This window comes from Dendropsophus ebraccatus, chromosome 3 (genome assembly GCF_027789765.1).
Source record: "Dendropsophus ebraccatus isolate aDenEbr1 chromosome 3, aDenEbr1.pat, whole genome shotgun sequence".
NCBI lineage: Eukaryota > Metazoa > Chordata > Amphibia > Anura > Hylidae > Dendropsophus > Dendropsophus ebraccatus.
The window spans coordinates 126,225,516-126,240,107 of record NC_091456.1 but is presented as its reverse complement, the minus strand read 5'-3'; the positions used below and the strand labels follow the sequence as shown (position 1 = coordinate 126,240,107).

The 14,592-nt window shown below is 38.6% G+C and overlaps 1 protein-coding gene across 5 annotated transcripts in view; it reads left to right on the top strand.

Annotated features, from left to right (window-relative positions):
- The window catches only part of PRDM6 (PR/SET domain 6), a 136,512-nt gene that overhangs the window by 61,367 nt on the left and 60,553 nt on the right, over positions 1-14,592 (top strand). For all 5 annotated transcript variants that reach the window (XM_069964559.1, XM_069964558.1, XM_069964561.1 and 2 more), the window contains one exon: positions 512-819. In XM_069964559.1, coding sequence (XP_069820660.1) covers positions 512-819 — 308 coding nt within the window. The remainder of the gene's footprint in view (positions 1-511; positions 820-14,592) is intronic.

Genomic DNA, 14,592 nt, shown 5'->3' with positions numbered 1-14,592 from the left:
TGGTATGTTTGGGTGCTGTTATTACACATGGTTGTGTTGGCTAGGTTTTAAAGATGTTGTCCTTCTTTTGTTCATTTTCATGGGTGTCCACTTTAAGTTAGTGCTTCATTCATTTGATTGCCACTTGATGATGAAAGAAGGTCTCTATTAAAAGATTTGCATTTTAGGCCCAACCCCACTAGGTTCATGATTAACGTTGACCTTTTGGAGGTCTTTATCCATGATGGATGACCATAGAATCAGAAGTGACATTTGTCTTCTGGCTGGCTGTTTGACCTGGTCATCTTGCATGGAGCCAACTGTTCAGCATCTTAATTTTGTTGTATACTGAACCTATAGGTAAAGATCATGGCATTTTAGGTATCAGAAATCTGAAATTAAACACTCCATAAAAACTTACAGATTGCCCTATTACAGTGTTGAGTCATAATCAGATGAATTATTTAACTTCTGCTGTCCTGTAAATTGTTGACTTTTCATAATTTTATGCTCTGTTTTCTTTTTAACCCAGGTTGTGACATGTGTGCAGATAATCGGAATGGAGAATGCCCTATGCATGGGCCTTTGCATTCTCTAAGACGTCTTGTGGGCACTAGCAGCACAGCATCTGTGGCCCCTCCACCTGAGATTCCTGAGTGGCTCCGAGATCTTCCACGTGAGGTGTGTCTGTGTACAAGTACTGTGCCAGGTTTGGCATATGGCATTTGTGCAGCTCAAAGAATCCAACAGGGCACATGGATAGGGCCCTTCCAAGGGGTTATAGTGTCTCCAGACAAAGTTCAAGCAGGAGCTCTGAGGAACACTCAGCACCTATGGGAAGTAAGTGATTTTTAAGTTGAAATTTTGAAAGACACCTTTGAAATATATCTTGTTTTTAATTTTGCATTGCACTTATGGTGCAAACATTTTGTTTCCATTGGTGTTGAGCAACAATTTTGCTTGATTCTCCAGCCTGTACATTGTCATGTGTGTGCTCTATTTTCTATCTAGACTTGTATACAGTCTTTTTGATTCCTCCTGTTCAGTAAAATAGGATGTGGCCTCCATTGCTTTATAGTAGACTGTCACTATGTTTACCATATATGCCAGAAAATAAAAAAATACAATTTAAATAAATTGTTTGATTATGAAAGAAGAGTGAAAAAATGGTACCTACAGACATAATAGCCAATGATCATGACATTATGTAGATTAAAATGCATTTATTTAATCAACAGGGCTCATCAGGGCTCGTCAAGTTAAACAGTTTTCAATATGTTAATTTAGGAAACTTGCCTTCTTCTCCTGATATGGCTGATCTTTCACTCCCATTGTTGCTATCTCATTGGCTAGGTTACTGACCACCTCTCTTCTCTAAGACCATTGGCCTGGCTGGTGTATATATAGTTATAATGAAGATGCATAAATATATAGTGTATACTTACTGTATAATATATATATATATATATATATATATATATATATAAAAATAAGTGTACTAAAACCATTTATACAGAAGCCAGACCACTGCTTTTGGAGCAAAGTAGTGGTCGGTAACCTTGACAATGAGCTGTCAACAATGGGAGGGAAAGATCAGCATATCAGGAGAAGGAGCCACGTTTGCTAAATGAATGTATTTGACAAAATGTTTAACTTAAGAGTCCTACAATTAACTATGTTAGTTAAGATGGGAATACCCCTTTAAGATCGATTTTGGCGTTGTCCTTTAACTGTAGACGCCACATTGCTTTTATTAAAATCTAAATTTTCAATGACAGTCTGCTGTTTTTTTAGTACTCTCTTGGGATCTTTATGGTAATCCATATTCTATGTATTCTATATGTATTTCATATGTATTGGCTTTATTGATTATTATATTTCTTTTAGCAGCCACTTTTGCTTTTTATTACATTGTGGCTTCCAGAATTAGTGTTTTAAACTGTAGCCACAGAATAATTCATGGTTGTATACTGTACATCCTTTTCGGTGGATTTATAGACTATTGGAGCCATCCTATCTTTGTGACATATAGGGCGTAAAAGGGATAGCTTTCCCTGTTATTGAACTATTTGTGAAGCACAGAGTACAGATCTCAGGATATAGAATTAGGCTAGTTTGCAGAGTTGAAGAGACAGCTTCTTTCTTTGTTCCCTGGAGTCAGACATTGAACCTGCGAGACGTTCAATGGAAATCTATCTTCTTATCAACATGTTAACATGTTGTTTATTGCTTTGTGCTACCTTTTTATGTGAGCTCCTTATTTTAGTAGGGATGCGTTGCATAACATGCATTGTTACTCTTTCCTTTTAACAAATCTGTTATTTACTTGTGAGACACTTATAATACCTAATATAATCCATTCCAGTATTATATTCCAATACCAATATAATCCATATGATCTCATGTGTCAGGTATAAATTAATACAGGGTCCATTTACAATAAACCACATAGTCTATTGTCATGTTTGACCATATTCAGTCATGTTAAAAATTACCGTATTAACACCCTGCTTATTCTCTGTCTGTTTAACCATATAAGTCTATCAGTATTTATTCGTTATTTTAACATTATAAAAACGCTAACAAATTGACTATGGTAATCAAAATATGCAAAAAATACTAATGCTTATGTGTTAATAAATCTAAATGATGGAGTATTTTTGGTTGTATGGACACAGCTAAACTGCATTGTTGTTGTCATTCTTGGTGTCACTTAAGATTCTGCTTATGATTTCAGAATACAGAAACTAGGGGGGTTTCAGGTACTGTTGTTAAAGTATAAGGCTCCCTATGCAGTTCCTGGCGTATAGCTCGGACATATGCCACTACATAGCCAAACAAGGGTATATAATTGTAATAGGCAACAAAGCAAAAAATTCCTGAGCAGCAGTGTACATTTCTTTGCAGTGGCTCATTGTTTATGAAACTACAGTTTCTCTCTTTCCTATGCACTGGTACACTACCAGATACTACCCTGACAGAGACCTAAGGGGCACTCATTTGTCCTCTGTTGAATGAATAGTGTCATATAGCTATGTTTCACATAAACACTCTAACGACACCCTCATGGCTTGAGGAATTCCCAATGGTGAAACATGAAAGGACCAATTCTAAACAGTTCTATAGAATGTCATGGCAAGTATACCGTGAAGATTTCCCATCACAGGAAGTATGGGGGCCAACCCAAACCATGAAAAATAGCACCATTTCATAAAACACCCTCTACACAACTGTACAGCTAGCTCTATACATTTGGGCCTGAAGCAAACACTGATTCGCCTGTCAGGCTGCCAGCTGGTGAGGCATGACTCATTACTCCAGACAATATGTTTCCACTGCTTCAGAGACCGGTGGCGGTGTGCTGTACACCACTCCAGCCGCTTCTTGGCATTGCACATGGTGGTCTTTGGCTTATGTGCCAGAGTTTTGATGATCTGACTTGTTGGAAAGGTGGCAATTTATGACAATGCCATATTCATTCTAGTGCTAATGTTTGTCTGTGGAGATGGTGATATAGTTTTAGCAATTACTATAACCAGGAAACTATCTGGTAAGTGTTGCCACGCCTCTATATACTGAGTATATATATGCATTGCTCATCCCCTTTCATGCATTCCCTTAGCAGCCCTTACAACACTAAATTACTCTTCTTTATGTTTTAGTCCATTTTTTATTTCTCAGATGTTTTTCACATTACAGAACCGGTTGCTAACGCCTTAATTTTTGTTGATTTGGAAACCTTTAAGTTCGATACTTTCTTGCCAGTGAATATGAAGGACTCTAAATTATGTTGGAAGTTCTATTTTGAAGTAAATACTCTGGGGCTCATGTGTAATGCCAAGTCTGGAAACAAAAATGGTGCACAATGCCCTTAGCTACTAGAAAGATGCACAGAAGTGTGTGACGATGTACACATGAGATCTATTATACAAACAATTACCTAGCTCCAATTACTTTAAAGGGTCTGAGCCTTTTTATGAATTGATGTAATGTCTATAATAAAAAAAACAACAACAGTTTTTCCCATTATTATGTTTATATGACTTATTTTTCTCAAAATGACGTCCATCATTTCCTGTTTTTGCTGCCCGTCATTACAAAGATAGATGATGGTACGCTAATCCAGTTCAAGCTCTTTTGGGTGTGTTTTTAGGTCCATTGAACTTAGTGGTAAAGAAGGTGAAAGGATGGTGAAAAAAAATGTGTGTGAACAACTGAAAATACCGTCCGTAGTTTGAAAAATTACACCCACAAATAATTGTCATGAACGTTAGTTTGGAGCGTGCAAACAATGTCTGTTGTTTAATATACTATGTGAGAGATTTATCAAACTCATGTAAAGTAGAATTCATTTTTCAAAGAATCTGTGAAGATTGAAAAGTAGGTTCTGATTGGTTGCTAGAGGCAACTAAGACAATTCTACTTTACACCAGTTTGATAAATCTCTTTCCATGTGTATTGGGTGGCCATCATTCCATTGACTTCAATTACAATTTGGTAATAACAGATTTTTTTTTAAGTGGACACCTTTTCTCTTTTATACTATTCCATGTATATAACTACAAGAAATCCTGCTGCTTATAATGGCTATAATAACATCTCCCAGAAATGTATAACAATCTGCATGATGGCTGAAAGGGTTAATATTAGAGTCATTTCTTCTCACTGTTTATTTTACAAATGAATACGGCAATTGTTAAAATATACGGCCGCCCTGTAGTCCCAGTAGTTACAGTAACATTAGTGGGAGTGACTATAAGGTTGCATGAGCTAATAATTCCACCCTCTGATTTATACAACTCATACAAGGACCCAAGAGGCCATTCTTCATCTTATTTTACTTTTATTGCAGCAAATGGGGCTTATGTATAAAAGCAGCAGTCACATCAAAGAGTACAAAAAACTCTTTACAATGTATGCTGCTGCTAGAATTAAAAGACCATGGAGCTAATATCTGGATTTATCTATAAAGTGCTAAATGAACATGATTTTTGCTCTTTTTTCATTGCATTATTCTCGATCTTCTAACAGTTGAGTGTCTGTTTGCCAAATTTCACCTTTCATGAGAGTCAGCATTTCATAGCTAAAAGAATTCAGAAAAATGCAGAAATACACAAAAAATGTGATTAGCAAGATTTTTTTGTGGGAAAATGATACACATTCTGCACGACATTAGGATTATTTTATTTTTTTAGTGGGCTTTTCATGCCAGTACAGGCCTTGCGGAGTGTTTTTAATACAGGACATGATGTATTTGTATTTTGCGAAACTACTAGTGAAGACTGTCAGATTTTGGCTATGTTTACATTTGTTCCTTCCCGTCTTCCATTGTTTATAATGACGTCAGTCATTTCCCGTTTTTGACACCCGTCATTACAAAGACGGCTGTTGGTATATTATTCTAGATCAGGCGGACTGATTGCTCTTTGGTGTGTCTTTTAATTGAGAAGTCTATTGGATTTATTAGTAAAGATGGTAAAAGGATGGTGAAAAAATAAAAACTGTGTGTAAACAAGTTAAAATTGTTTGCAAAAGACGTCCTTGAATGATTGTCATGATCATTATTTTGACGTCTGTGCAAACAACATCCATCATTTAATACCTTTGTGCATTTTAAAGAAAAAAAGCGGACTCCTTTTAACTTTTTTTTACTTAATGTGAACATAGCCTTTGACTGAATATTGGCAGTTATCGGTGGGGTTATGTCTACACGTGATTATCAGGATACACACCAGCCCCTTCTTGTCTGGGAAGGTATAATTCCAAGATGTGGAAAGACAGGAAGTTGGTGGTGGGGAGCAGAAGGCTTTAGCCATCTTCTGCTACCCCTTTGGGTTATGTTTACACAACAGTTTGTTTGTTTTTTTCAGCTGTATTTTAGGATGGCTGTCACTTTGAGATGAAAAAACAGTCAAAGTTTAATAATTACAGCTGTAAATAAAGAGCATGATCATTATTTACATACGTAGTTTTTAAAATACAGCTGTATTTTCACCTCAAAATGATGGTTGTCCAAAAATACAGTCGAAAAAAAATGTTTCCAAAATCACCCATGATGTGGCTGACGAAACGCATTGGAGGGTGTGGTGGAGGGGCTGCATTGTTGTCGGGCATTTGCTGGTACAGACTCAGTAAGGGCAGACATGCTGGGACAGAGTGGAGGATTCTCTCACATGTCCCACATCTAGGATATTGGGTCTTTGGTAGACAATGCATTAGCACATATTTATTATGAGTTACGGGTCATACAGCATTTGTGTATTATATACATATGAATTGTGAAATAGCCTGACATGTTGAATGGGATGTCACATGAAATTTCTGAATAGCCCCTCCACTTTTTTTTTTTTTTTGCTTGGTTTTAATTGTCCGATGTTTTATATAGTCTGTGCACTGCCAATTTTCCATTGACTTCAATCAAGAGCAATATTAAATTGATAATACAGCTGTATTTTAACCATAAGATTGCGGCTGTATTTTCATTTAATTTTAGGCCATGTTCATTCTGCGTAAGAGATCGGCTGTTCCATGACCCGGACGGGTCACAGAGCGGCCGGTCTCCGAAAAGATCATCCAGCCGGTACTGCAGTACCGGCCTGATGATCTTTAGGGCCGCAGAGTTCTGATGCGGGCGTATCCGTGCGCACCCTTATCAGAACTCCCCACAGCACACTAGCCGGAGCCGTTCGCTCCATAGTGTGCACTGACAGAGCTTTCTGTGGCCGCTATTCAATGAATAGCGGCCGCAGAAAACTGACATGTCCGTTGTTTGTGGCGCCGCTAGGGGATCCCATAGACGGCAAGGTAACATTTATTTTCGTACTGATCACGACTGTTGTTGCAATGTGCAACAACGATTGTGATTTTACGAAAATATGTATTATGTGATCATAGCCTTACAGTATGTGAACATAGCCTTAAAGTCATTACAATGTCCATATAGGTTGTCTTCTAGCTTTCCAGAAATACTGAACAGCATATAAATTGGTAGTGTTATGTAATATATCACTAAACAACCATTCAGATTTATTTTCTTTTTAGCATGTGATATCACATGCTAAAGATATTTTACTGTTACTATTTTAGGGTGCATTCACACACACACACACACACACACACACCGGTTCTGCAGCAGATCCGCAGCAGATTTGATGGTGCAGATTTGATGCTGTGTTCATTTATTTCTATTAAATCTGCCACGGATCCGTACCATCAAATCCGCTGCGATACGGTTTGTGTGAAGCTACCCTTTTTATAGTTTGAACACACATGAGTATAACAGATAACTAATATGCAAAAGACAACTATGTAAAAAAAAAAATTCACACACTGTTTTTTCTTGTCCGTATATAATCTTTCAAATAATGGCTGTTATTTTCAGGATTGGCCACCCGTCAGTGCAATAACAGCTGCTGGTATATTTTTTTAGTTTAGGTGGACTAACTGGCCTTAAGGACGCGGACGTCAAAATAATGAACATGAACACTATTTTCGGATGTTTTTTGCAAATAGCGGACGTTTTTTATTAGTTGTTCACACACAGTTCTTCTTTTGTCACCATTCTTTCTCTGTTTTTACTATTAAATTCAATGGATTTTTCAATTAAGCCACAACCAAAGGCCAATTAGTAATCCCAAACTAAAATAATGTGCAAACACCCGTCATTGCACTAAGGGGATGCCAGGCTTTGAAAAACGTCCGTTATTTTAGACTCAAAATAACGGATGTCATTTTAAACGGAGCTGAAAAAAAAAAAGTTGTGTGAACATAGCCAAAGGACGGTAAAAAAAAAAACCTGTGTAACAACAAAAAATATTGTCAGCTGTTTGCAAAAGACGTCCCAAAATAATTGACATGATCATTATATTGATGTCCACTCAGATAATGTCCGTCTTTTTATACACTGTGTGCTTTGGACCATTGACTTCAATGCTTTGCATTGCAGTCAGTTAAATCGGGGTAATAATGGACATCTTTTTAAATAGAAAAATGCCTTTTCTCTTTTTTTTTTGACGTTAATAGAGCAATTGCTGAGAAGTCCGAGAAGCACATTTTAATGCATGTTGAGGCTATGTTCACACAAGGTCAAAACGACAGCCATTTTTATAAGACGTTATTTCTCGTTAAGCGATCCAATAAAAACGGCTGTCAAGTTGACGAATTGTGAACATAGCCTTAAACTCTTTTTCCTAACACGGGCTGCAACTAGAGATGAGTGAACCGGCTGAGGTTCAAGTTGTTATGAACCTGATCTCTCGGCTTCCCGCTGTCTGCCGGCTCAGTAGAGAGGGTGGATACAGCCTGAGGACCGCCTAGAAAACTGGGATACAGCCATGGCAATAGGCTGTATCCCAGTTTTCCAGGCGGTCCTCAGGCTGTATCCACCCTCTCCACGGAGTGGGCAGACAGCAGTCTTCTCCGGGCTCGTTCTCTTGAACGGTACTAATCTGAACACTCAGACCTGGACAGATCAAATCTTTTGACATGTCTCTATGACGAAAAAAGCTGTTGCACTTTTAGTTTTTTTGTATGTGTCTATAACATGTCAAAAGTTTTTCCAAACAACAGCGTCACTTTAAAGGAGAGTAAAAGCCATAAAATAAGGAGGTTAGAGGTTAATTTGGAGCAGAAGGAAAGAAAGAGAGTGCGGCCGGAACTTGTGATATCAGCCCTTCACTAGGTCAAAAATATTATTCCTATTTGTTAATGTTCCATTTCTCGTGGATTCAAAGATTCATGTGTTACAGCAAAGCACAATGCAACTTTGATTAGTGAGAAGGAAAAACAGTGTGAGGCGAATTAAACAAACATTCTCTCTGGGTACATAACATGTATGCCAACAATACTTTTTATGCCTTATGAAAATTCCTGGTCATTTTCATTTTGAAGTAATGGGAACGATTCCTGTATAATGTTTGTGCAATGGAAGTCCGAGACTTTCTCAGCAATTAGGTATTATGGATGAGTGTGAGATAATTTTCCTCTCATGTGTTTGCTAATAAAGAATTGAAAAGGCACATTTAATTCCAGCATGTAGGAAAACATTATCTCAGTTATTAATGTGTCTTTATTCCCAGGAGATAAATTAATCTACTCGCACATGGTTTCCCCTTTCTGCTTAACATCACAGTTTTATAGGACTAGACTGGAGGAATGCATGCACTGCAGGCAGACATCGCGATGGGGGAAAACCCGGAAGTTTAACAAGGAAAACAACTTGCTCTAATTGAAGAATTTTGAAAACTGTAAAAAAACTACTGAGTGTACCTGTTTTTTGTTTTATGCAAAATTATAGTTTAGAATATCCCTCTGTACATTATAACTGCAATAATATAAAAATAGAGCTCCAACTTACAGTTAAAATAAAAAATATAGGAATATAATAATATATAGGAATAAAATAAGATATACCATTATTGGAATAAGTCTCAAAGGGGTTATCCAGGATAAAAAAAAAACCTAGCTAGTTTCTTCCAGAAACAGAACTACTTTTGTCTTCAGGCTAGGTTCACACTACGTAAAACTACGGCCGTAGTTCTCGCCGCAGAACTACGGCTGTAGTTTTGCTGTGTGTAACTTTTTACAGTGTGTAACTGTGTGTAACCTAATTTGTAATGGGATCCTGGCCGGAGCGTACACACATCGTATTCACTCCGGCCGGGATCCCATGCGGCGCCGGAAAAAACTGACATGTCAGTTTTCTGCGGCCGGAATTCAGTGAATTCCGGCCGCAGAAAGACCTGTCAGTTCACACGGCGAAGCGAGCGGCTCAATGCAATGCAATGCCGCCCGCTATGTTAACGCCTGTTCTAGAACGGGTGTTAAAATAATGCCTATTATTTCCGGACGTTGTTCAGTTAACAGCATTCGGAAATAATAGCTGTTCACATAATGTAATGTGCGGCGCCTGCACATTACATTGAAGTAAATGGCTAATTGATTGCGGGCACACCCGACGATGCCCACAAAGCAATAATAAAAAATGAACGTTCCTGCAGCTGATATTGAGGTATTGGCTGCAGGAATGGGCTGAATGCAGCCCGGCAGACGGAAGTTTAACAGCGTCCATTGCTACGCTATGGGCGCTGTTAAACGTAGTGTGAACATAGCCTCTTACAGACTCATTACCTGTATATATTCTCTGCACTCATTACCTGTATTTATTGCACCTGTTTGAACCCATTACCTGTATGAAAAACCCATTACCTGTCCACACTCAATCAATCACACTACAATCTCTACTGTACATCATGGCCAAGAACAAAGAGCTGTCTATGGACACCAGGGACAAAACTGTAGACCTGCACAAGGCTGTAATGGCCTACAGGACAATAAGCAAACAGCTTGGTGAGAAGACAACAATTTGCAACAAAGGCCGTGATTTATACAAAACATATGTTTTATGTGCATGAATGGAATCCTGGCTGAAGCGTCCGCTATAAATTGAATAGTGGCTGCACAGAAGCTGTCAGTTCACACAGTAGAGTGTGCGGCTCCATTTTGTGCAGTGGTAAATAAGGATGCGGGCGCACACTGATGCGCCCGCATCCCAATAATCAGAAATGAAGATCGTCATACAGTGCCAGCCGGGATGATCTTCTCTAACACCGGCCGTTCTGTGACCCGGCCAGGTCACAGAACAGCCAGTGTTTCACAATGTGTGAATATGGCCTCTGTTTGCAAAAGACTTGAAAATGACTGTCATGATCATTATTTTGATGTCCACACAGACGTCCGTCATTTTATACACTGTGTGCATTGGTCATCTGTCATTGCATTGAAGTCAATTACATTGCGGCAATAACGGACGTCTTTTTAAATAGAAAAGGCAGCAGTACCGCCTCTTCTCTTTTTTTGATGTTTTGTGAACATAGCACATGAGAGGACGTGGTCAATGATGTAAAGGGAGTTGGGACCACAATATGAAAAATTACTGTTATTAACACACTACGCCATCATGGATTATAATCCTTCAGGGCGCGAAAAGTTTCCCTGCTAATGTCAGTACATGTCCAGGCCCATTTAAAGTTCACCAGTGACCATCTGGATGATCCAGAAGAGGCATGGGAGAAGGTTATGTGATGAGATATAAGCAAAGTAGTACTTTTTGGTATCAACTACATTGGCTGTTTTTCTTAAGAAGGGGATGAGTACAACCCTAAGATCACATTTCCAACCAACATGGGCTATAAACATAATACTTTGGGATAATTTTCTGAATAGGAGACAGGACAACTGCACCGTATTTAGGAAGGATAGATGGGGCCATGTATCGTTAGATATTGCCAACAACCTTCTTTGCTCTGTAAGAGCATTGAAGATGGTCTATGGCTGGGTCTTCCAGCATGACAATGAAACACAAAGCCAGGGAAACTCATGAGTCTTAATAAAAACCCTAATTTCATCCCTTTAGGCAAAAATATTGTAGATGCACCACTAGGTTAATATCTGTCAGCTCCACCCTACATCTCATAAATTACTGTGTGAATTATTTGTGGATTCCGTGCTGTACATACAGAATAAGTGTCCCATTTCACATCATTCCAATACACAAGGAAATGTGTGCCAAACATTTGTAAAAGTTATAATTATATTCCTGAGCAATCTGTCATCTAGGATTTTCCACTTCTTGAAAGTTCTGTTTTCAATTTAAAAGATCATTATATTTACTCTGAATGTTCACAGACATTTGCTGTACAACCGCTTGTTCCCACTTCAGTCTTAAGTTTTTAGCTTCTTGTATAGCGTGTGAAAACTTTCACTTGATGGTGGCTTGGCTGGCCTCTGGGTCAGACTGTAATAATGGGATTTCAATGGTTTTGGCCAACATCAGTGACCCTTCTCCGTATCTTTCTTCAACCAACAACCAACAGAAATATATCACTCAAATGAATGCACAGATAGACCCTAAAAGTGGTGGAGACAAATGTAGTGTAAACTGAGCTAAGTAAAAGCAGCAATAGTTACAAGTAATAGCACTAAGCAGGGAGGTGCTAATGCCTCAATGACATCACTTGGCCATAGCCAACATGCTGGCTCCACTGGTTATTTGAAAAGGTAAAATGAAGCTCAGACCCTATTATTGCTTTGCCAGAGACCAGAATGGTTTTACTGACTATAGAAACATATTGCCAGTAAGAGGAAGATCAATGAATGTCTCAATTTTATTTGTATTATTATTATTATTATTATTATTATTTTATTTCTTTATACCCTAAATGTTTTTCAACATCCTAATGCATTTACATAGTTTTCATTGAAGGGATATACCAATAAAATAATAGTACGTTAGATATAACCTCTGCAAACCCAGAAATCCTAAGAATAAAAAAGAGAAGTCTCTTTGGGATTTCTCCGACACAGCATGCAGCCAGACGCCCACTAAGGTGTCTGGCTTTTTTTCAAGATAATAAAATTTTAAACATAAATTGGAAAATAAACTAAAATGTTATAAATATCTTAAGACCTTTCTATACTAATATGAACACAGATTAAACTTCTATCCCCTAGCTCACACTATAGAGTATTATATAAGATTCCTCTTTATCCTCTATTGTGGTTCTCCTGCTGCAGCCTACATTTACCATGATACATTTGGATTTGCTCTACGTGTGGCAGTGACGTAAAACTTCACTATAGAGTATTATAAAAGTATTGTATAAGATGCAGCTTCAGCCTACTGCCTTTCAGCAGTGGGCAGTGACAGAGTCACACAGGTCGTACTAAAGAGTCTGCACACAGAAAATACAGGCAGTGTGAATGAGGAGAAATGTGTAACTGCAGCTGATCAGTGTAAGTGCTCCCCTACTATATCACTGTACTCCTGGTCTGTTTAGATTAGGCAAAATCAACTTCTTCAGAGGCACTCCATGTATGGGGGAAAAAGATGAACATGGAGGGGTTGACAAGAGGAAGTTAGACAAACTGAAGAGACCTTTACTAGTATCAAATTACTTGTATAGATCCAAGTGATCTGAAATAAAACAAGTTACACTTAGGGTAGTTTTACGCATAATGCAGCTCTACAGCCAGATCCGCTGCACTGCTCTGTCCAGTCATTTCCTATGAATCTACATTTTCGATTTTTTTTCTGCTGAAAGAATGTAGCCCCTACCCACTTAACCCACCACTGCCAAGTTAACACATTACCTGCCTGCGCTCTGGCTTGCTTCTCCGGCTCCCCGGTGTCTCGCTCAGCCAATCAGTGCACTGTCCCATCTCAGCCACTGATCAGCTGAGCGGGAAGGCAGCGACTTGGGAGCCGGAGAGGAAGCCAGGAGTGCAGACAGGTAATGCATTCTCTTCTTAGCCCAGCAGATGCTGGTTTAAGTAAGCCATGGCAAACAGTACAGAGTATTGTAGATTCTTTAAGCATTCAAAGAAATCCATGAATTTATAGTGTGTTCTGTATACATCAAACAGTAATTTAGGCTATGTTTCCCACAAGATGAAAATGACGTCCTTACAAGATCAAAATGGATATTATTTGCAGCTACCTATTGATAATGATGGCAGCATATAATGTTTATCTTTTAGCGCTAAAATGACAGTCATTCCAAAAGATGGACATCATTTTAACATTGTGGGAACATAGCCTTATACTGTTAACCCCTTGCAGCTAAATGACTTTCCGGAAACGTCATGTAATGCAGGTAGTTCCTGCACAATGACGTTCCTGGAACGTCATTCTCTCCCTGCCTCCCCCCGCTGTCCCTAACAATGGTCGGGCAACGGAAGGAGGTTGTGTCGCACAGCCGCTCCAGGCAGTTAACCCCATAGGCATCGCGGTCCAAGCGACTGCATTGTCTGTGGGGCAGCCGGAGGGAGATCCGCTCCCATACCATAGCAACCCGGACTCTGCTTCATAGCGTCTGGGCTGCTATAGTATAAGAAGATCAGGCCCCTGCACTGAGGCAGAGGCCTTATCGTATGAATGAGCTGTCAGGTTCTGACAGCACTGATCATGTACATCACCATCCGTCCGTAATGACCCCGTCTATTAACCTGTTACATTAATTATCCCACCAGATTAACGCCGCAAAAAAAACAAAACTAATCAAAATGACAATTTTTTGTTAATCCCACCCCATAAAAAATAGATAAAAGCTATCAAAACGTCACATGTACACAAAAAGTGTACAACTAAAAACGTCACATGTACCCAAAAGGTGTATCACTAAAAACGTCAGCTTATGCCGCAAAAAAAAGCCCTCACATAACTCCATTGGTGAAAAAATAAAATATTACTGCCCTACAATACAATACAATTACAATATGCAAGACACAAACAGTATTTATAGTATAAATGCCATAAACTATAACAAAAGCTATATAAACTGGATATCGCAACCCATACCCCGTAATCGTACCCATATGTAACGTAAAGTAAACGGTGTACAAAAAAATTGTGTAAAACAGCTGCTAAATTGTGTTTTTATTCTTACCACCTCATAAAAAATTTTATAAAAAATTATTAGGGTGTCACATGTCCCCCGAATGGTACCGATGGAAATTTTACTTGTCTTACACAAATATTTTGGCACCGCAAGGCTTCTGTGACATGGTATAATGGCTAAAAAAACCCTGAAATAAAAAAAAAGGCCCCAAAATTCC